This window comes from Dromiciops gliroides, chromosome 2 (genome assembly GCF_019393635.1).
Source record: "Dromiciops gliroides isolate mDroGli1 chromosome 2, mDroGli1.pri, whole genome shotgun sequence".
NCBI lineage: Eukaryota > Metazoa > Chordata > Mammalia > Microbiotheria > Microbiotheriidae > Dromiciops > Dromiciops gliroides.
In genome coordinates this window covers 178,926,992-178,951,500 of record NC_057862.1, presented here as the reverse complement: position 1 = coordinate 178,951,500, position 24,509 = coordinate 178,926,992, and the positions used below count along the sequence as shown (strand labels likewise).

General features: G+C 42.0%; 2 protein-coding genes across 2 annotated transcripts; both read left to right on the top strand.

Annotated features, from left to right (window-relative positions):
- Positions 1-489: 489 nt before the first annotated feature.
- Positions 490-24,509, top strand: LOC122738485 (ribonuclease pancreatic-like). The gene is made up of 4 exons (XM_043980503.1): positions 490-619; positions 4,838-5,038; positions 20,646-20,735; positions 24,084-24,509. The coding sequence occupies exons 2-4, from the start codon at positions 4,895-4,897 to the stop codon at positions 24,507-24,509; spliced, it is 660 nt and encodes a 219-aa protein (XP_043836438.1). The 5' UTR covers positions 490-619; positions 4,838-4,894.
- Positions 5,870-6,334, top strand: LOC122742641 (ribonuclease 8-like). Its single transcript, XM_043987024.1, has one exon. It carries the CDS (start codon positions 5,873-5,875, stop codon positions 6,332-6,334), a length of 462 nt encoding a protein of 153 aa, XP_043842959.1. The 5' UTR covers positions 5,870-5,872.

Here is a 24,509-nt window from a genome sequence, read left to right as displayed (position 1 = left end):
TTCGTGTCTCTGCCACCACCTCTTTAGCCCCCACAGATGAAAGCAGCAAGAAACAGCTGCTGTTGGCCTACCATAAAAAGAGGCAGATCTCCACCTGGCATGGGTTGGGATTTGCACAACACTCACCCCAGCTACTTTAACTGCCAGCTGCAGGCCCCCCTGGGGAGAGACTGGGCCACCATCAGTGCCACGGCCAATGGGATGGGAGCGAGAGTAGGCCAGCTCTCTCAATTCCCATGCACAGAGGCAGCTTCTTTGCTGGCCCATTTTCCCCTTTTCTTCTCTCTCCCCCTCACCCCAGTGCTGGCCTCCTGCAGCTCCACTGTGACCTTTCCACCTTGGCCCTCTGCCTACCTCCTCTTGTTCCCCCATCCTCCACATTTTCTCTCCTCCCTGAAAATACCCTTTTTAAAAAATGTAGCCCAGGGGCAAATGAAGGGAAAAAAAATAGATCACACCGAACACTTTTCTTCATAGCTGCATGTTTGTGCAAAATGAGCCAAAGAGGACCTCACTCAGCCTGTGATCCAGATAAGCCAGGCAGGGAAAATCTCTCTTCACCAGTAGAATCCAGATGATGATGAAGGGACAAGTAAATGTCTGGTTTACACATGTACAGGTAATGGATTCCATTTTCCATTTCAAAGTTAATGTGTAGGCATACAGAGAGAGGGCCTTTTATAAATGGATAGAGAGCCAGTTATTTAACTTCTGAGCCATGTTCTAGGCAACCCTTTAAGACTAAGTTGCAGAAACACAGCTAATAATGGAAATATGTTTTGCATGACCCCACATATATAATTGTGTGTGTGTGTGTGTGTGTGTGTGTGTGTCTCACAATAGAGGGGTTAAGTGACTTGACCAAGGTCACACAGCTAGTAAGTGTCAAGTGTCTGAGGTCAAATTTGAACTCAGGTCCTCCTGACTCCAGGACCAGTAGTCTATCCACTGGGTCACCTAGCTGCCCCTCATATATAGAATCCAAATCAAATTAATTGCTTCCTCACAGAGGGCAGAGGGACAGGAGGGAAAGAGAGAATTTGGAACTCAAAATTTTTTTAAATGTTATTGTTGAAAAAAATTTTACATGGAATTGGAAAATATTTAACTAATTAAAAATTATTTTTTAAAAAAACTAAGTTGCAGAGAAGGTGCTGACCTGTATTGGTAGGAGTTTGCTCATGAGAAAATAACAGACCCAGCCCCCGACTTTGTCCCTTTATAGACACAGATCATGAATATCTTCATGCGTGTTGTTTTTGCTTTTTTGCTCCAAGGCAGTAGGGGAATGTGTCGATTTAATTTCATCTCCGCAAAGGCAATTCAAATGAAGGGAGGTGGGGATGATAACTAACGTTCACATAAGGCTTTAAAGCTTGGAAAGTACACTGCATTTATTCCCTCCTCTTAATTTCCCAACAGCCCTGTGAGATTTGTACTATAGATAGTTTCTCTCCACTTTGCGGATTAGGAAACTTAGGCTCAGACAAGTTAAGTGACTTGCCAATGGTCACAGAGCTAGTGAATGAGTGAAGAGGGATCTGAACCCGTGTTCCTAACAAGTCCAGCACTCCATCCATTGTGGCATCCAACCTTCAAATACCATGATGGGTAAACTCAGTGGCAGAAGTTGGAGGAAATCAGGGTGTGGAGACATTGCATTACAAGAATAAACAAGCAGTTCTCGCTGGGAATCCAACTTAACTCCCTCACTAGCCTCCCTCCCCATCCTGCCACCAGCCTCCACCCCTCTGTTGTCTCAAGTCAATAACTTCTACTTGATGAATAGGCTGTGCTGAATCAAGGATTCTTAGGCACAAAATGTCTTGGCATCCCCGCTATGATGTGCATAGCTCCCTAGCCATAGGTTCACATTTGCTCATCGTTCAGAGTTCTTAAGAAGGCAAAGCAAGGTGTGGCCCAAGAGTTTAGGGCCCTAGAAAAGGAAAATGAAGTGTTATGGTCCATTTTCTCTTAACCTCTTCTGCCATCTAGTGGCATGGCTCCCTTTCCCAAGTCATTCTAGTACAGCCAATCTCCTGTCTCCCTCCACCCTCACCACAGTTGCCCTTTATCCACAGTGATGGTTCTTTCCCTGTTGGTTTCCTGTCTCTGTTGGGCCCCCAACAAAAATCCTGCCCAAAACCTTTGCCCCGGTTTACTGACCAGAACACTAATCCTAACCCCAAATGAACAGATCCTGTAACCTCTGATCTAAACTAATATTCCATCCTACTAAATGCCTGTGCAGTTACTGTAAACTAATGAAGATCCTAGAAATGATTTGGGGAGTGTGTGTATGGGGGTGTGGGGGGGAGATACCTAGATATACAAATTAGGAAGAAATTACTCCATCTGCTTCCTTCAGTCCTTATCTATAGCTGGCTGAGTCCTCAATCAACATCAAGCTATCTAGCTGTCAGTAGTTATCCCATTGCTGGCCAACCAATGACTGCTGCTGGGCTTAAGCCAGCCAGTAACATAATGAAGGAAGCCTTTGAGAATCTTGAATTCTGTCTTAGTAGAAGAAGGAAAGACCAAAACTCCAATCTGAGAAATCAGAGAATGGACCCCATCCTTTGATTTATAGCCAGAAAGGACCCATTGATTTTCAATATGAAGAAACTGAGTTAAGTTAAAGGATTTGCCCAAAGCCGCGCCACCCAAGGCAATGGATCTGAGCCCACATACTCTGACTCCAAATCCTTGCTAATGCTGCTGTTCCAAAAATACTAGGGCGATACCAGATACTCCCTTATCCTCAGACTGCCACTTAGCATTTCCCATGATCCTTTGCTGCTTTGATACAGAGGCAGCATGGAATTCTGGCAAGAATCAGTAGAGCTGGGTTCATGGCATCATAAGACCCACTGTTCAGATTCCAGATTTAAGCCTGCTAATTGAGTGACAATGGCCAGGTCACTTCGCTTGAAGCTTTCATCCTAACATCTCCCTCTCACAGCCAAAAACAAAAATGAAATGTCTTCCATTCATTACCTCCTCTTTCCTCCCTTTTCTCAACCCCTTTTAATCTGGTTTATGATGTCATCATGCAATTGACTCTGCTCTTTTCAAGATTAGCAGTGACTTCTTAATTTCCAAATCCTATGGCATTTCCTAAATTCTCATCCTTTTTTACCACTCAAGAGCTTTTGACACCTAAGACTCCCCTCTCCTCCTGTATATCCTCTTCTCCCAGGTTCTGGCAATACCTGCTTTTTGGTTATTCTACCTGTTTGGCAATCTTTCAGTCTTCTTTGTTGGACCATCCTTTATGTCCCACCCTCTTTGTGTGGCCCTACTCCAGGGCTCTGTTCTGAGCTACTTTCTCTCTGTCAACTTTCTTTCTCAGTGACCTCATCAGCTCCCATAAGTTCAGTTATCCTCTTTAAGCACATGACTTTCAGATTTTTCTATGTAGGCCCAGCCTCTCTCCTGAGGCCCACTCCTGCATCTCCAACCTCCTTTTAGACATTCTCAACTTCTTGTCCTGTAGGTATCTATCTCAAAACAGAAACCACTCCCTTTTCCCCAAAGCCCTACCTTCTTCCCAACTTCCTTGTTTCTATTGATGGCATCACTATTCTTCAAGTTTTACAGTTTGCAACCCTGGAGTCACACTCAACTCTTCCATTTCCTTCAACCTTCATATCCAACCTATGGCCAAGTCTGGTCCATTTGTTCTGCTCCACAACATATCTTGCATCTTTCCCCTTCTCCCACTCACACAGCTGTCATCCTAATTTTCAGGTCCCCATCGCTTCTTGCCTGAAATATTATAAAAACCTCCTAACTGGTCTTCCTGTTTCCAGTCTCTCTCACCTCCAATTCATTCTCCAAACATCTGCCAAATTGACTGTGTCATTCCTCTGCACAAGATGCTGCACTGGCTCCCTCTTGCACCAGGATAAAAGACAAGTTTCACTGTTTGGAGTTTAAAACCATTCACCCACTGGTTCCAGCCTGTATTTCCAGACTTATTGCACATAACTCTCCTAATGCAGTCTATGTTGCAGTCAAAGTAGCCTGTTGCTGTGCCCCATCTCCCACCTCCATGCTTTGGTACTGGCTATTGCTCATGCCTGGATATATTCCTTTCCTTACTTCCTCTAGTTAGAATCCCTAACTTCCTTGGAGGCTTAGCTTAAGGGCTATTTTCTACAGAAGGCCTACTCTGACCTCCCACTCCTCAATTGCTACTGCCCTCTCTCCTCTCCTCCTGCACAAATAACTTGGTATTTATTTTGTATTTACTTCTCTGGGTACATATTGCGTCACCCAACTGAACGTAAACTCCTTGAGGCTGGGAACTTTTATTCTTGTCTTTGTATCCTCGATGCCCAGTGCAGTGCCTGGCACATAGTAGGTGCTTAATAAATTTTTGTTGAATGAATGCAGTGGTCAGTGTCTGGACAGAAAAAAAAAAAGAGGCCCAGGTAATAGTCATGGGAAGCACTGCATCATCATTAGAATAACTATTGGAGATGGAGATGAAGGAGCCAAAGAGTACAGGATCCTTGTAAAACCTTGATGATTCAACTCTTTTTCCTTCCCATCCTCATAAGTAAACAGCGCCACCCCAATTAGGAAATCATATACACAATGACTTGTAAAGGCAGGCATGGGATAGCTTTCTCAGGGCAGGGAGAGAGGAGCCCTTGATGCCACCACAAGGAGCCCTATTGGTGCCAGCAGGGAGAGAGAAACAATGGCCTTTTTCCAGGCCTTCATTCTTGGTTGACACATCAGGAGAGGAAGTACGCCACTAAACTTTTTTTTCATGTGACAGAATGAGTACATTTTTAGGGCGTTGTCATTATAGAACTTGTTTACACAGGTGTATTAACTCCTTTGATATACACTGGCATGAATGGTATCCACTGGTTGAGGTCACATGACAGAGAGGGGAAATGACTGGCTTCAACCTGTTCCTGGATATGAGGTGCGCTTGCCAGCCACAAACACCACTTCTCTCCACCAACCCCGAGCTCATCCCCATATCCTTCTGGCTCTGCAAGAACTACAACCAACAAGGAAGGTAACTCCAGAATTTTCTCAAGAGTCATCTGGATTAAACTTGCAGCAAGAAATTGTTATTGGTACTACTGGGTGAGGAAATGTGATGGTTTTCTGGGGCTGGGGTAGGACAGGATTTAGAGAGGAAAGAGTGTTGTGGGGACAAGAGAGGGGGGGAAAGGATAGATAAAGAGAAAAGATGGTTTTTCAAAGGGTAATTATATAATTCGGTGGGGATGGGAGCATAGTCATATAAGCAAGGGACCCAATGGGGTTTGTAGGGAGGGGGGCACAATAAGGTAAATTGAGATAGAAGCAGAGTGACTGAGGGGGCAGGAAGGGCAGTAGGGAAATAAGGATGAAAGCAAAGTGGGGTATGAAGAGAGAGGAATACAGTGATATGAATAGAGAAGGGGGAATAAATAGTAGGGTAAGAAGAGATAGGCCATAATGGAGTAAGGGGGGTTGATATAAGTAGGGGGATGAAGATAAAGGCAAAGTAGGGTGTGTAGAGCACAGTGGTGTGAACAGGGAAGGGAATATTGTGTTATGTGGGGATGAGAGCATATAGTCAGTAAGCATTTATTAAGCACCTACTATGTGCCAGGCACTGTGCAAAGTGTTGGGGAAAAAGAAAAAAAGGCAGTTCCTGTTTTCAGTGAGCCCACAGATTAGATGAAATGAGGTAAAAGAGAGAGATTGTGAAATGAGTAGGGATAGGGTCACATTGAGGTAAGTGGGGATGGGTGCACAGCAAACCAAGGAGATGGTAACTGAAACCAGAGGTGGGGGCCATTGATTTCTTGAATAGCTTCTTGCCCTCTGCTCCCTTCATTTTTCCTCCCCCGTAGGAGAGATGGCACCAGCTCTGGCAGGGTCATGCCCCCTCTTGCTTCTCTTTCTGGGACTATGGGAAGTCCCAGTCAGCGCAAAGCCTCAGAACCTGACCTACGCCCAGTGGTTTCAAGTTCAGCACATCCAGCCCAGCCCTCTCCAGTGCAACAGGGCCATGGGCAGGATTAACTCTTACACCCACCACTGCAAGCCCCTTAACACCTTCCTCCATGACTCTTTCCCAAATGTGGTCATTACCTGTGAATCTCCCAGCATGACCTGTAAGAATGGCCGGGAGAACTGTCATCAGAGCCCTAGCACAGTCTCCATGACTCAGTGTGACCTCACCTCTGGGAGATACCCCAATTGCCGCTACAGTGACACCTCCCTAGATAGAGCCTACATTGTGGCCTGTGATCCCCCTGAAAGTGGTGATCCCCCTGGATATCAGCTGGTTCCTGTGCACCTGGATGGCACCGTTTAGCACCTGAAAACCCTCTGTCTAAGACTGCAGTGGGAGGCTGACCCATTGGTTCCCTGCTGCTTTCTGCACTGGCCCCTAGGGGTCCTTTCTCCTAGTTTAGACTCTTCTAGGGGATGAATAATGGATTGGGGGTGGGGTGGATCCAGGGGAGAGGAGAGAGAAATAACATTACTGGGAGTAAAGCCAAGAAGGGGACTGCTATTAATCCTTTCATTGCTGCTCCTCACCCATGTTAAATGGGACTAAACCATGGGCTCTCCCTCCATGATCCCAGCCATCTCTACCATTTTTCTATCCTATTTCCTAATCCTCCAGGCCAATAGAAAGAAGTTGGCTATAGTCAATTGTCAATAAACACTTATTAAGTGTCTATTATGTGCCAAGCACTGTGCTTAGTGCTGGAGATAAAAATAAAAAAAATTAATCCCTGCCCTGGAAGAGATTACAATTTAATGGGAGAAGACAGCATACACAAAGAAGCTGGAAAGTGGGGGGTGGGAGAGGGTGGAGGTAGCTGACCCAGGGCTATGGTGGAGAAGTCAGAGATTTCCCATAGCAGTGCAGCCAGGTGAGAAATCTGGTGTTCTGAGATGAGTTCCCTCCTAAAATCAAAGTTTTGGAGTTAATGGGTCTACTCTTCCATGTGGAAGGGGTTTATGATGATGAGAGAGCATGGTGCAGTGGGGAGAGCAGGGGGTTAGGAGCCAGAGAACCTGTGTTCAAGTCCCTGATCTTCCACTTATTAGATAAGTTACCATGGGCAAGTAAGTGCCTTAGCATCTCAAGGCCTCACTTTCCTTATCTGTAAAATGAGACACTGAAACTAAATGTGTTCTCAGATCTCTTTCAGTTTGAAATCCATGAACTATGAAATAAAGGGAAGGGAACAAGAATTTATTAAGTGCCTACTTTATGCTAGGGACTGCACTAAGCACTTTACAAAGTGCTTATTATCATATTATCTCGCCTGAGATCATTTAATTCTCAAAAAACCCTGTGAAGTAGGTCTGATTATGATTATTGTGCCTATTTTAAAGTTAAAGAAACTGAGGCAGTAAGAGGTTAAGTGCTTTGCCTAGGGGTCACAGAACTATTAAGTGTGTTAGATGAGATTTGAACTCAGGTTTCCCTGACTCCAGACAAAGCACTCTTACCTACTCTGCCCCCCAGCTGCTTCTACATATTGTGTAACACCTTCTAATTTTCAAAGTGCCTCCACCAAGGTTATCTCATTTGATTCTCACAGAATCCCTATGTTATAGGCAGGATGGGTGTATTAGACTTGAAGTCTAATGGGAGACCTGAACTAATTACTCTCCATGCTCCCTCTGTAACTGTGGACAATAATATGACAAATTTATCTGCCCTTCAGTTTTTTCATCTGTAAAAATGGAAATAATGTTATCAGTAGGGATGTGCTGTGAGGATCATTTGAGACAGTCATAGAAAGCACTTTTTATAAACAGTCACATGGAGAGTAATATGTAGATTGTGTGTGTATATACACATATATGCAGGCTGCTAACATATAGCAACTTAAGGTTTATAAAACACTTTACATTTTCTTATTTGAGCCTCACAGCAACTCTGTGAGGTAACTAGATGTATTATTATCTATCCCCATTTTATAGATAAGAAAATTGAGGCTTAAAGAGATTAAGCCATTTGTGCATACTCATATGGGCACAAGGAAGTATCCAAAGTGAGATTTGAATTCAGGTCTTCCCAACCTCAAATCCTACACTCTATCCATGCTCCAAGTTGAACATTACCTACCATGCTTCACTGACTCCGAGAAGGACTTAAAATAAGGCAAGAGACCCAGAGAGGTGTTATGCGACTTTCCCAAGGTTATCCAGCTCATTTAGTCTTCAAACCAGTAATAGAATCTGGGCATCCTGACTTCAATGTCTGTCCTCTGTAACCACAACTGAGAAAAAAGCAAGAATGGTATGATATATGAAAGTGGGAACCAACCCATCCACCAGCCTCCAACAAGGGGCTCTCCTCCCAGTAACACGCTGACCCTGACCATTTCCAGTGGGCCAGCAGCACTGGTTCAGTATTGAAAGACTTGGCACTTTGGGATGATGCTGCAGTTCCTTGGTGGTGACGACAGAGGGCCGCATCAAAACTTTATTAGTGATAATTTGCCATTGAGTTCAGAAGACCCTTCCTCCCGATGTCAGCAAACCTTATTCTGGTGTTCTCTTTTCTTCCTCTCTCAAGAACATGGGAACAAAAACATTCCTCTCCTTGAGATTTTGTGTGAGGCCTAAGGGAGAAGTAACATTCAGATTGTTGCTGCTGTTCTTAATTTGGGGCGGGAGGGCGGGGGGGGGGGGGGGGGGGGGGGGGGGGGGGGGGGGGTGGAGATGAGCATAAGTGCCTGGGCAGCAATCATGAGGAAAGAATTTTTTTTCCCAGTGGCTACCTTGTGAGCTCCTGGGTCACTCAGTAGGTATCATCTGAATTAAAGGGGACAGCCCCCTAAGACTACTACTGGAATTCTTAGAGAAAGACAACTACTTATAGGAAGAGGAGAAATCTTGGACCAGTTTTCCCAGGAGACACCTTGAAGAAGGAGTTCGGATAATACAGAGCCAAGGGGAAGGTGGATTAGTCTGTTCAGCAATCCCAAAAAAGGTTTTATGTTCTTATGTGTTTAAGTATCAAGATTAGTAGTTATGTTATTGCTTTGTGTTCAAGTCTTTGTCAATCTGTGCATGTAAGTCTTTTGTGTTTTAAACATTTATTTTTGTGTGGAGGAAATATATAGCTTTCTTAAACCTGATTTATACCTTCTCCTTCTTCTCTCTTTTGGGGAGAGCCTAGACATGAGCCAAACCTAAGTTTGGAGCAGTTCTCCACAGACATCTGGGGTGGGGTTGTAAAAAGCTTAAGAAAAAGAGTTTGACCCCTCTTAGGACTAGGGTCACTCTAGGCATGGACATAGAGGTAGAGACAACTTTATTATTATTATTATTATTATTATTATTATTATTTTGGTAAGGCAATTGGGGTTAAGTGATTTGCCCAGGGTCACACAGCTAGTGTTAAGTGTCTGAGGCCAGATTTGAACTCAGGTCCTCCTGAATCCAGGGCCAGTGCTCTATCCACTGCACCACCTAGCTGCCCCTAGGGACAACTTTAGAGGAAAAAAGCAAGCACCTTGGTCCCTCTGGTCCCACCAGGGTTCTTTCCCATAAAATATTTCCTATGTCAGCTGCAGGAAAAATCATTATATAGCTCTAACGAAGTTACTGTGTGTTAGAAGATTCTATTCGTATTCTCCCACCCCACCCTCTCCTGTCTCCAAAGGGTTGAGGTATCATTCTTTCCCCCTCTACATCTGGACTTGGTTATATATAACCTCAAATCCTTTACCCCTGCTCTTCAAAACCTAAGTCTGTTGCTCTCTCTGGGCTTGATCTAAAAGGATATGGCAACCATTATATTTGCCCCCAGCCCACCTCTCTTCCCAACTTCCCTATGGGGGGGGGTCAGAAATGGGGCAGTGAGGTTTAAGTGATTTGCCCAGGGTCACACAACTAGCAAGTGTCAAGTGTCTGAGGCCAGATGTGGAACTCAGATCCTCCTGAATCCAGGGCCAGTGCTCTATCCACTGCACCACCTACCTGCCCCTCTTCCCCATTATTTTTAAAGACCCTATCATTCTTCCAATCACCCAGGTTCACAACTTCAATATCATTCTCAAATTCTCAACTCCATTCTCTCATCTTTTATATCTCTCTCCTCTCTTCTCTCTCTCTTTCATCTCTTGTGTGTGTCTATCTCCTCCTCATCCTCCATGTTACCAAATCTTATAATTTCTTTCTCTACATCTCTCAAATACATCACCTTCTCTCCACTTTCACATCCATAACCCTAATTCAAACCTTCACCACCTCTCACCTGGTCTCCTAGCCACTCTCCCATCTCCAATCCATACTCTACTCAGCTGTCAAAGCGATGTTCCAAAAAGTTTAGACATGACGATGTCATTCCCCTACTCAATAAACTCCAATGACTCTCTACCTCTCTAGGATCAAATATAAACTCCTCTCTATGGCATTTATAAATATTCACAACTTGACCCTTTCATTGCAGTCCTTTAACACATCACTCACCTATATACTCACCTCTACAATCCAGACATGTTGGCCTACTTACTGTTCAACACACATAATATTCTATCTCCTATCTCCATATCTGTGCACTGGTTGTCCCTCTCTTAGAATTTTCTTCCACCTAACCCTTACTTCATAGAATCCCTGGATTTCTCAAAAACTCAGTTTAAGGGTCACCTCCTCCAAATGCTTTTTTCCCAGTCCCCTCAGTTGCTAATGCCTTCTCCTCTAAGGCTACCTTTCATTTACTCAGTTTTTATTCTGCGTACTGATTGATTTATAAGTTCTTTAAAGGCAGGGACTATTTTTTCTTTTTTTTTTTTTTTTTGTATCTGTAGCACTTAACCCAGTGCAATTAATAAATTCTTGTTGTTTGATTGATGCATAAGGGGCTTGTCCTAGCTCAGCCTCCCTCTGACTCATGATTCCCTTTGACCTTAAGAAGCCTCTGTGGCTAAGAGCCGCAGCCAAATTCCAAACAGCCAGAATTTCCTTTTTTCCCCAGATAGTCATCTCCCCCTACCATGGCATTTCCTTCTCTCTCTTCTCTGGCAGCCTGCCCAGGCCTGAGATTAGGATGAAGAAATGTAATCTCCTTCCCACTCAGGCCTTTGGCTACAATTGCTCTGTTTCCTGATAAAATAGCTGGGGAGTTGAGCTCTTACTCTTCCTTTGACTCCACTGTCCCAAACTTGAAGTATCCTGGCCTTTGGGTGTAGTGCAGGAGTTCGCATTCTGGGGTATAATACCCCCACAGAGTATAAGAAACTTGTTAAAGGAATACAGGAAATATGTGGGGTGTTTTTTGGGTTTTTGTTGTTGTTGTTGTTGTTGTTTTTGGTGAAGCAATTGGGGTTAAGTGGCTTGCCCAGGGTCACACAAGCTAGTAATTGTTAAGTGTCTGTGAAGGCTAAAATTTTAGCTATATTGTCTAAAATATCTAATGAGTGGTTTCCAATAAATTATAAGCTTTAGCATTTATTAAGGAGAATAAGAATTTGGTAAAGAGAGAGAGAGAGGCCGACATTCATCTCTCTATTAAAGGGAAAGCGCATTTCTAGCTCCCTTCTCCACTGGAGTCCTTAGGAAAGAGCCTCAATCAGAGCTCCAGGCTCCCTCTTCTTCCTCCCACAAGCAAACGTCACTTCCTGATGCCAAAGAAAAGACTCATGGTCTTGCCCTCAGAGACCTTCATCTTATGGCAGAGCTTTTCTACAGTAAGTCTCCAGCAGGTGGCGTCATTCCAATTGTTACAGTGTCTGAGGCCGGATTTGAACTCAGGTCCTCCTGAATCCAGGGCCGGTGCTCTATACACTGCACCACTTAGCTGCCCCGGAAATATGTGTTTTTTAATAACTGTATAATACAATTGTATTTACAACATATATTACAACTACATTTTTTACACTATAAATATTTGAAAAGTAATAAATAGTGTGTGTTACTAAGGGAAAAAATGGATTGGAGATGAAATAGTTAGGAGCTGGGGTCAGAGTGAGAAAGGGAAGAAGCCATCAATCAGTACATCTGAAAAATGTCTAAGGGATATTTGAAGGAATAAATCCAACTGACCAAAACCAAATGATTAAAATTTAGATATGAGACTCTCTTCATATTGAACTAGAAAAAAAATCAGCAACAAGGGCCCAGGAAAAAATGAGCTATTTGATTTCCTTAATAAGCAAAAGCTCCAAACTGATTTCTAATCAGCAAAATTAAAAACTATTTGGTATACCCTTGGAGAAACATGTCACCATTACTAAATGTACTCAAAAGATTATAATGTAGAACAACTTATTTCTGTGAATTAGGATTCTCTGTTTCATTCTCAATCAAATCCAAAGCAAGAAACAAACAGGAGGCTGAACGTGACAGGTAGGTATCTGAAAAGAAAACAAATTCACTAATTTATTTGACTATTTCTGATAAAATTTTTTTATACAAATATGTTGTTATATATCAAATAAAGTTTCCCTTAGGAAAAATTAATCTCTTTTATTTCTTGTGTGCATATGCATGATAAATTCTAGAATTTATTTCTTTTCATATTGAGTAAGGAAATGCAGTGAGATTAACTGAAAGTCATGGGGCAGAGGGACCAAAAAAGTTGGAACTCCCTGGTGTCACAGCAAGAGCATCTGTTTTGGAGTCAAATTCAGATTCTGCTATTTACAACATTGTGATCTTCCATGAAGTCACTATAATTCTGTCTCCTTTCTTTTATCCATAAAATGAGAGGGTAGGAATAGATGACATCTAAGATCCCTTTCAGCAATATAATCCTAGGATGCTGACTCTCCCCATCTCTTTCAGCCTTATATTATTCCCAATCCTAGCCCCTACAAAGAAGTTTCCTTCCTCCCCTCCTCAAATCAGCACTCCATTTCTCATTGCCAGTCAAGGAAAAGCATTTATTAAATACCTATTATGTGCCAAGTGTTGTGCTAAGTGCTAGGGATGCTTCTCGTTGTTGTTAGTCCTTCATACTGGAAGAGGACCAATGACATCACATGTTGGGGTCAAGGTACAGTGTTCAACTGTGGCTGATGGAACTGAGTATAATCCTTCAGGGAGGAAAGTGGTCATTCAATGAAATAGAGGGCTTTCAAAGTTTCCTGATATAAAGACCAGAGTTCAATAAAAATTTTTATTTTCAAATACAATACTCAAGAGAAGCATAAAAAGGTAAAAAGGAAAGAAAAAACAGAAGGGGTTCAATAAAGCTAAATTTTTTGCATTTGTACATGGGAAGATGATGTTTATAATTCTTAAGAACTGCATCACTACTAGTGCAGTTAGAAGGTATATACATAGACAGAGGGTGCAGGTATCAGGTGACTTTGAGGGGATGATACCCCCAAATAGATAGATAGATGATAGATAGATAGATAGATAGATAGATAGATAGATAGATAGATAGATAGATAGAAAAATAGATAGATAGATAGATAGATAGATAGATAGATAGATAGATAGATAGATAGATAGATAAAGGAGGTAAGAAAGATTATTACACTGGGAGCAAAAGTAAGGGAGAAGTATAATGGGGTAAACTATCTCACATGAAGAGCATGAAAGACATATTACACTGAAGGTGATGATGGAGGGGGAGGCATTGCCTGAACCTTACTCAGCAGAATTGGCTCAAAGAGGGAAAAACATATACAGTGAATTGGATATAGAAATCTATCATCCTATAGGGAAGTAGGAAAGCCAGGGGTTAAGAAAATGGTGGGGGGGCTGACTGAAGGGAATATGGATTGGGAGAGGTGGTAGTCAAAAGCAAAACACTTGTGAGGAGAGAAAGGGTGAAAGGAGAGAAATAAGGATAAACAGGAGGAAAAATAGGATGGAGGGAAATACACAGTTAGTAATCATAACTGTGAATGTGACTGGGATGAACTCACCCATAAAACAGAAGTGGATAGCAAAGTGAATTAAAAACCAGAATCCTACTATATGTTGTTTACTAGAAACACACTTAAAACAATTCCAAAGAACTCATGATGGAAAATGTTCTCCACATTCAGAAAAAAGAACTGTGGATTGTGAATGTAGATTGAACCATACTGTTTTTACTTTTTTTTTGTTGTTTTTTTCTTTTTTGAGATTTTTCCCTTGTGTTCTGATTCTTCTTTCACAACATGACTAATGCAGAAATGTTTAATGTGATTGTACATATATAAAATATATATATGAGATTGCTTTCAGAGGGGGGAGGGAAAGGAGAGAGGGAGAAAAATTTGGAACTAAAAATCTTATTAAAACAAATGTTGAAAACTATCTTTACATGTAACTGGAAAATAATACAATATTTTTATGATTAAAAAAAGAAACACTTGAAGCAGTGACACAGAGAATAAAGGTAAGAGGTTGGAGTAAAATCTATTATGCTTCAGCTGCAGTTTAAAAAAAAAGCAGGAGTAGTAATCATGATTTCTGACAAAGCAAAAGTAAAAATAGATCTAATTGGGCAGCTAGGTAGCACAGTGGATAGAACACCAGCCCTGGATTCAGGAGGACCTGAGTTCAAATCTGGCCTAAGACACATAACACATACTAGCTGTGTGACCCTGGGCAAGTCACTTAACCCTCATTACCACCACCACCCCCAAATAGATCTAATTAAAAGAGATAAGGAAGGAAATTACATCTTACCAAAAGGTACCATAGACGATGAAGTAATATCAATACTAAACATATAAGCACTAAATGGTATAGCATCCAAATTCTTTTTTTTTTTTTAGGAGGCAATTGGGGTTAAGTGACTTGCCCAGGGTCACACAGCTAGTAAGTGTTAAGTGTCTGAAGCCGGATTTGAACTCAGGTCCTCCTGACTCCAGGGCCGGTGCTCTATCCACTGTGCCACCTAGCTTCCCCAGCATCCAAATACTTAAAGAAGTTAAATGAGTTGCAGGAGGAAATAGTAAAATTTCACTAATAAGGGACCTCAACTTTCCCCTCTCGGAACTAGAAAAATCTAACCACAAAATTAACAAGAAATTAAAGATGTGAATAGAACTTAGAAAAGTTAGAAATCATAGACCTCTGGAGAAAATTGAATGGAGATAGAAAAAATATACCTTTTTTTAAATGGTACATGGCACCTGAACAAAAATTAACTATGTATTGGGGCATAAAAACCTCAAAATAAAATGCAGAGAAGCAAAAAATACTAAATGTATTCTTTTCAGATCATAATGCAATAAAAATTACATTCAATAAAGGGCAGTGGAAAGACAGATTAAAAAAGAATTGGGGGACAACTAGGTGGCGCTGTGGATAAAGCACCAGTCCTGGATTCAGGAGGACCTGAGTTCAAATCCTACCTAAGACACTTGACACTTACTAGCTGTGTGATCCTGGGCAAGTCACTTAACCCCAATTGCCTCACCAAAAAAAAAAAAGAAAGAAAGAAATGCCCAGAAAGGCTCTCTCCATTAGGGGCGTGGGTGATGTCTTCTATCACCTGTCTACCTGCCCACCCAAGGGCCTTCCTTTCCAAAGGCTGAGCAAAAGGAGGGAAAGTTCTGGTCTCCAGGTAGAAAGAAGTGTTGTAAAGTAAACCTTAGGCCATTGTTGTAGGCACTGAGGAGACAGGATTGTCTGGGCCAGAACTGAACCTCACTCTCTACCTGTCAATATTTGGGGCCCACCAGCCAGCCTAAGCCACATGAACTCAGTCTTCTCCCCCAGTGGACTGCTCCTACCCATACTCTCACTATCTTGTTACCAGTTCTACCAAGCCTCAGTTCCATGTCCCCACTCCAATACTAGGCTCTGCCCCTGATCCACTAATAGACCCTTCCCCTGTCTTTTCCCTAGAAGAAGATGATCACTTGTCACTTGTCAGCCTACGCTGGGACAAATGTCTTATTTCTGGACACTTGCTCACTCTAGGACAAAACCTCTATTTTTATCCTGCTTTCTTTATGCAGTCATTACTCATTTTCTCCTTTCCTCCTCTAAAAGAAAGAATTGGGTCTAGTTCCCAGAACTAATCTTTCCACTTATACCCTAGACTCTATCTCCTCCTACATCCTCCAGGAAATAGTTTTATCTATCATTCCCTCTCTTGAATCTTTGGTCTCTCCATTGTTTTTTCATCTCTATCTACAAATATTTTCAGGTAGCCTAAAAAATTCTCCCCTTGGCCTGCTATGCCATCAAACTTTACTTATCTCTCCATTCCCTCAAAAAATAGTTGCTTCTCACAGTACCTGGTGCTTAATAAATGCTTGGCCTCTTCTTCCCTTCTTTTTTTTCTCTCTCTTGAATAGAATTTTATTTTCCAAAATATATGTAAAAACAAATTTTGACATCAATTTTTTAAAACTTTGTGTTCCAACTTCTCTTCCTCCCTCCCTTCCCACCCTCCACTCACAAGAACTCAAGCAGTACAAAATAAGTTATACATGAGTAGTCATGGAAAACATTCCCACATTAGCTATGTTGTGAGAGAAAAGAGTCAAAAAACAAAACTTCAGATTAAGGAATTGTCCAAAAAAAATTTTTTTAATGTGTTTCCATCTGTTTTCAGATATTATCAGTTCTTTCTCTGTAGATGTATTGTGATTTTCATAAGTCCTTCAGGGTTATATTGGATCATTGCCTTGCTGAAAGTAACTACATGCTTCCCAGTAGATCATCTTACACTATTACTGTTATTTTGTATACAGTACATTTCACTCTGCTTCAATTCATGTGGGTCTTTCCAGGTTTTTCTGATAGTATCCTGTTCATCATAACCTGTATATAGTACCTTAAACTTGACAAATAATTTTCTTCATAATAGCCCAGCAAAGTAGGTACCATACATTTTGCCATTATAATCAATCATTATAACTATTTCCCTCCATCCTATTCCCTTCCCATAATATTTACTCTATTTTCTATCTTCTTTTACCCTATTCCTCCTCAAAAGTGTTTTACTTCTGACTGTCCCCTTCCCAGCTCTGCACTCCCTTTTTTCACCCTTCCCTCTTATCCTCTTCCCCTCCTACTTTCCTGTAGGGTTAAATAGATTACTCCTCCCAATTACGTGTGAATGTTATTCCCTCCTTGAGCCCACTCTGATGAGATTAAGGTCTCTGAGCTAATTCTGTGTTCTAAATTTTTCTTCCTCCCTCCCTCCTCAACCCTCCCTATGAAATCAAGCACTCAAAAGGGACTCTGGGGGCAGCTAGGTGGCACAGTGGATAGAGCACCGGCCCTGGAGTCAGGAGGACCTAAGTTCAAATCCGGCCTCAGACACTTAACACTTACTAGCTGTGTGACCCTAGGCAAGTCACTTAACCCCAATTGCCTCACAAAAAAGGGGGACTTTGGAGAGAAAGTAGGAGAGATAGAAGGAAGATTTAGAGAGATGGAGGAAAGAATGGAAAGAGAAATGAGAGCAATGCAGGAAAGGCATGAGAAAAAGGTCAACAGTTTGAAGAGCCGAATGAGAAAAGAAATAGGAAAACTCTCTCAAGAAAATAATTGCTTAAGAATGAGGATTGAACAAATGGAAGCTAGTGACTTTATGAGAAACCAAGACACAGTAAAGCAAATCCAAATGAATAAAAAAATAGAGGGCAATATGAAATATCTCCTTGGAAAAACAGCTGACCTAGAAAACAGATCCAGGAGAGATCATTTGAAAATCATTGGACTACCTGAAAACCATGACTAAAATAAAAGCTTAGAAACCATCCTCCAAGAGATTGTCAGAGGAAATTGCCCTGATATTCTAGAAACAGAAGCTAAAATAGAAATTGAAAGAATCCACCGATCACCTCCTGAAAGAGATCCCAAAAGGAAAACCCAGGAATATTATAGCCAAATTCCAGAGCTCTCAGGTCAAGGAGAAAATATTGCAAGCAGCTAGAAAAAAAGGAATTCAAATACTGTGGAGCTCCAATAAGGCTAAAATAAGTTCTAGCAGCATCTACATTAAAGGACGGGAGGGCATGGAACTGGGAATATAGCCAAGAATCATGTACCCAGCAAAACTGATTATAAAATCTGAAAGATTATAATCTTTCAGAGGCAAAAATGGGATTTCAATGAAAAAGAGGACTTTCAGGCATTTGTGATGAAAAGACCTGAACTGAATAGAAAATTTGATTTTTAAATACAAGACCCTGGAGAAACATAAAAAGGCAAACATGAAAAAGACTTCATGAGGAATATTAAAAGATCAAACTGTTTACATTCCTACATGGGAAGATAATACTTCAAACTCATAAGACCTTTCTCAGTAAGGAATTCACAGAAGACACAGGTCTGAACTGAATATGAAGGGATGATATCTGTAAAGCATTTATGTTTTGTTTTTTGTGAGGCAAACAGGGTGGGGTGTCTTATGTCTGGGGCCGGATTTGGGCTAGGGGCCTCCTGGGTCCAGGGCTGGTGCTTTGTCCACTGTGTCACCTAACTAACCCATGATGACATCTTTAAAATAGGGTTGAGATGTAGGAGGAATAGACTGGGGGAGGGGGAAGGGGAGAGATGGTCTGGGGAGAGGTAGTTCACATGAAGGAAACAAGAAAAAAGCTTATGGAGGGGAGGGGAAAAGGGGGCAGTAGTGGGGGAGGGAGTGAACCTTAATATCATCAGAATTGGCTCAAAGAGGGATTAACATACAAACTCAAGTAGGTATAGTAATATATTTTTGCCCTGAGGGAAGGGAGGGAGATAAGGGGTCAGGGAACAGTAAAAAGCAAAACACTTTTGAGGAAGGTGATGATGTTGTGCATTACTGCACAAGTATGACATATTGAATTGCTTGATTTCTTCTTCCCCTCCTTCCCCCCATAGCAGGTATCCAATCCCAGAGGGATTAGTTATTGTCTTAAAATTTGCTTCTAAGGGGTGGCTAGATGGCACAGTGGATAAATCACCGGCCCTGGATTCAGGAGTACCTGAGTTCAAATCCGGCCTCAGACACTTGACACTTACTAGCTGTGTGACCCTGGGCAAGTCACTTAATCCCCATTGCCCGGCAAAAAAAAAAAAAAAAAAATTGCTTCTATGTTCATATAGCCAGATGAATGTTTGATCTTTGAGCCAGTCCTGGAGTGGTGTGGGTGAAGGTAGAGGGCCCTTTTCCAAGAGAAATCCAGTGCTTTCAGTTTAAAGAATGACGTCAAATCACTCTACCCTTTTCATTACCACTTCCTCCTTCTTACCAGTCCTGCTCTACAGTCAGATGTTCAGCCCCTAGAACATCCCAGCTTCAAGACCAGCTGTATCTGTTCTCTGCTGGAGTCAGGACCAGAGCACTAGATAAGGCAAGACACTTCTGGGGCTGGGCCAGCATTGGGATAAAGAGAGGGAAGGACTGGGAGAAGGAGTGAGAAACATTAAGGGCTCAGAGGAATAAGAAACAATAGAGGAATAGAGGTGGAGAGAAACATTTTGTTTGTTTTTATCGTAAAAATATTTTATTATTTTCTAGTTACAGGTAAAGATAGTTTTCAACATTTGTTTTCATAGAATTTTTAGTTGCAAATTTTTCTCCCACCCTCCCTTCTCTCCCCCCTCCCCCCTCCCCAAGATGAAAGGCAATATGATATAGGTTATATATGTACAATCACATTAAAAATATTTTTTCATTAGCCACATCGTGATAAAAGAATCATAACAGAAGGGAAAAACCTCAAAAAAAGGAAAGAAAAAAAACAGCCAAAAAGTAGAAACAGTATGGTTCAATCTGCATTCAGAATTTACAGTTCTTTTTTCTGGATGTGGAGAACATTTCTTTCTTTCTTTCTTTCTTTCTTTTTTGTGGGACAATGAGGGTTAAGTGACTTGCCGAGGGTCACACAGCTAGTAAGTGTCAAGTGTCTTGGGCCAGATTTGAACTCAGATCCTCCTGAATCCAGGGCCGTTGCTTTATCCACTATGCCACTTAGCTGCCCCTGTGTGGAGAACATTTTCTATCATGAGTTCTTTGAAATTGTTTTGGATCATTAGACTGCTACGAAGAGCCAAGTCTGTCATAACTGATCATCACACAATGTTGCTGTTCTGTGTACAATATTCTGCTGGTTCTGCTTAGTTCTCTCAACATCAATTTGTGTAAGTCCTTCCGGGTTTCTCTGAACTCCTCCTGCTCATAGGTTATTACAGCAAAATAGTATTCCATTACATTCATATACCACAACTTGTTTAGCCATTCCCCAGTTGATGGGCATCCCCTCAATATCTAATTCTTTGCCAGGCGGAGAGAAACATTGAGGGGATAGCATATTGGTGCCTGGGCAAAATTGAGTTGGACAAAGCTGCAAAGGAGACACTGCCCCTCTTACTCCTTCAGGTTACTGACCTGCCACAGCTTTCTTCTTCCCCTTCCCACCTTAGGATTAATTACCATAGACTTTATTCTGTTTTGTAATTGCTTCCCCATATGTTTATGTTTCTTCTTTCTCCCAGTAGCCCAGACACTTCTATTCTGCTGCCACCCAGACCCTCTGCAGTATTCTCTTTCCCTACTTATCCCAGGGCTTTTTCCCCAAGTGAGGATCCGGGTATCCTGGGTGACAGTGTGAAAATTTGAGAAATTGAGGTATTGATGAGCATGAATCTAGTAATGACTACAGTAACATGCTGATGGTTGGGGACGGGGGGAGGAAGAGGTGAAGGAGAGGAAGACAGTTCACGGCATGTTTCCTTCCATTTCCTTTCTCCTTCCTCAGAAAACCAGCTCACAGAGTCAGAAGAGGGGTCAGGATGTTCAGCAGTTCGTGATAGCAGTCCCTAAAAATGAGGATGAAGATGTTTACTTGGTGAGTTGGGTGAGATTCTCTTTCATTTCTGCAAAATTAACTTCTTCTTTCACTTTCATTTCTTCTCTCACTGAACGTGAAACATTTGTCTAGAATACTTTCTTCCCATTGAATAGATGAGCTCCTCCCAGTGGTTCTTGGCCCTTCCTCCCAAAAACCTGAAACTCAGCCCCATGAATCTGCTGTGAGGATGGGAAAAAGATGCCTCGCTCTAATACTCATCACCATGGTATTCTCTGAGCCTCAATATCTGCATCCATAAAATAAGGGAGTTGGAATAGATGATCTCTAAGTTTTCCTCTCCTTAGCCTTGCAGATGCTGGGCCTCCCCTATGGGTCAAAGAGGATTGGGAAGAGATGTTCAGAGATGATTCTATGGGCAAGGTGGTATCTCTCATGACTCCAAAGTACTGATATGGATTGACCTTGGAATTCCATCAACCCAATCATAGAAATAGAGGATTTCATGCTGGAAGGGTTCTTTGAGATCACCTTGTCCAAACCAGTCATTTTATAGATAAGGAGACAGAACACCAAAGAGGTGAAGAGACCTGACCAAATTCATACTGAGAGCAAATAGCAAGTCAACATTCATAGCCAGGCTCCTAGACTCCAGAATTCTTTCCCCTCTGCTATAGCTGCCTCAGTTCACTTGCTTTCCATCATCTGCCATCATTGTTTCTCCTTGCGACTATGATTGATCAGTCTGGCCACTGCTCATTCTGACCTCCAATATGTCCAGAGCATCTTTGCCCACCCTTATCCTCTCACATATACATCTCATAAAGCCGTAACTACACTCTATGTCCAGTGGCTTTCATACACACAGATGTGTGGACCTTCATACACACATCTCGTAAACCCCAAAGCTACACTTTATTTCCCAGTGCCTCTGCATCTATTGCTTCTCTGGCCTCTCCACCGTGCCACTAGGAAGCCCGTTAGTAGAATAACCTTATCATCCTGTAAGATCTCAGCAGCCTTGGTACCCCACCTCTGCACTACCATCTGTCTCTCTGATTGGAGAGTAGGAGCACAAACTCCATTTCACCGAAGACATAAAAATAAATGACAATATTCCTCTGTACATATATCAGTAAAGGGGAGAGGAAAGACATGCGGGGGCGGGGCAGCTAGGTGGCACAGTGGATAAAACACTGGCCCTGGATTCAAGAGGACCTGAGTTCAAATCCAGCCTCAGACCCTTGACCCTTCCTAGCTGTGTGACCCTGGGCAAGTCACTTAACCCTCATTACCCCCCACCCCCACCCCCAGAAAGGAAATACATGCAGGGACTACGTAGCTGTCATCTTCCCTGCTCCTTCATGGGTGCCTCCTCCAGAATCCCCCTTTTCACCTTTGCTCTGGGAACAGTAATCAAATCAACACTATCATTGCTACTAGAAAGATCGTAATAGTAATTGCCCTATGGTTCTATTCAGAATCCCTGACTCTCTAACCCCAAACTCCCTCTTCTGGCCACCATTTTCCTATATATGTTGTCTCCTTCTATTAAGGTCCTTGAGGTCCAGGACTGTTTCACTTTCATATATTTATTTCTAGAACCTAGAACAGTGCCTGTCACATAGGAGATACTTAATAATAAATTGTCACTAAAATAAATTTTAATTCATTCAATATTCACACATATAAGACTATATGATCATATATTTTTAGAGCTGAAAGGAACTTTAGAAACTATATTTAGTCTAACCTTACCATTTGACAAATGAGGAAACTGCATCCTAATGAGCTTAAGTGATTTCCCCAAAGTCACTCAAGTAGAAAGTGACAGAGATGGGATTCGGACTTAGGTCATTGAATCTGTACCCAGTGTTCTTTTCCCTGGACCATTCTGCCTCTAGGAACATGTAACCAGGGCACATATAAGAAGAGGCACACAGAGGAAATGTGTAGCCAATACAACTCACAATTCTGAGAAGCAGATGCTTTTGGTGATGTCATCAAGTGAGATGGGGTCCTATGTTACTGTTCTCTCTGCTGAAGTTCTCTTTATTGTTCTCTAGCAAATGTCGCCACTGCTGTTCTCTGCTACCATCTGCCGATCTCTAGTTACCATAAAAACTCATCAGATACTCTGCTGCTATCGACTGGATTGCATGTACTATAAAGTCTATCCCCTGGAGAGAGAGGGTTTACCTCTTACAGTGACTGCATCAGAGATATTTTAGTCACACTCTGCAAGACAGCCAGCAAAAGCCAGGAGACATTCTCAAGACTTAGTTCATGCTTTGAAGGGCATTTTTCTGGCTGCTGCTGATCTCTAAGACTCAATTCTTATCTGAGTTATGCTCTGAAATTCATTGAAATTCTATCATATTCCTGGGTAACCAGTCTGGGTAACCTTCAAATCATCTGTGAGATTCCATTTCACAAAATTGTAAAGGAGCTATGGGAGGCTGTTGTAAGGAGATTTCTTCTAATCTCCTCCCCAGTGATGATCCCTGCTAACATGCAAAGAATTCAGGAGCAAAAATGAAAAATCTAGGTGCAGCTAGTAGTCTTTTCCCCACTTCACATCAGCAATCAAAACTGCTGTGCTCCCTGTAAATAGGGGTTCTTAACCTTTTTTTTGGGTAAAGCCTATGAACATATTCTAAAAATAATGTTTTTAAATGAATAAAATAAAATACATTGAGGGGCAGCTAGGTGGCACAGTAGATAAAGCACCGGCCCTGGATTCAGGAGGACCTGAGTTCAAATTCGACCTCAGACACGTGACACTTACTAGCTGTGTGACCCTGGGTAAGTCACTTAACCCCAACTGCCTCACCAAAAAAAAATACATTGGATTACAAAGGAAACCAATTATATCGGAATATAGTTTTCAAAACAAATTAAAAACCTTTCTATAGATGGATGGGCTTTCCCTTCCTCTCTACTGCTTTAGTTACACCTATCATTCCTCATTTCATCTCTAACTGAGACCAATCACCTCTGTCAGCCCCTTCCTGCTCCACAAAGTTAGTGAATACTACAACTCACTGCCTTGGTTCCCCTATTTCTATAGTGAACTGACTGCCTTTTTTTTTGTGGGGCAATGGGGATTAAGTGACTTGCCTAGGGTCATCCAGCTAGTATGTGTCAAGTGTCTGAGGCCGGATTTGAATTCAGCTCCTCCTGAATACAGGGCTGGTGCTTTAATCACTGTGCCACCTACCTGCCCTTGTGACTGCCTTTTGAATTGGCACCAGTCTTTGTGAGAGAGATATGTATATGTGTATCAATGTGTGTGTGTGTGTGTCTGTACAGGCTGTGCAACAATTATATGCTAGCAACTCCTTGAGTATGAATCCCAAATTACCTACATGTTATTCTTCTTCATAGCAACCAATGATAGATTCCATCACATCCTTTGCTGGATCTTCAATGAGGGAACTCAAGTTTTGGCGGGAACATCACAATGAAAGGAGTAGTAACGAAGAGGTCCAAAAACAAATGAGGCAGATCAATTCAGGCAAAAAGAAATGCAAGCACGTCAATACTATCATTCATGACCAACAAGACAAGATCAAGGATATCTGCACCAACCCCAACGGCATAAATGTCCCTTGCAAGAATAGACAAGACAACTGTTTCGAGGGCCCAGACTCATACTCTGTCACTGCCTGTGAGGAGACAGGGAGCTCTCAGCTTGGTAAATGTCACTACACATGTACCAAGAAAGAACCAGTCAAAGTCACTGTGGCCTGTGAGAATGGGAAGCCTGTCCATCTTGAAGGAACCCGGGAGATTATCCATGATGAACTATAA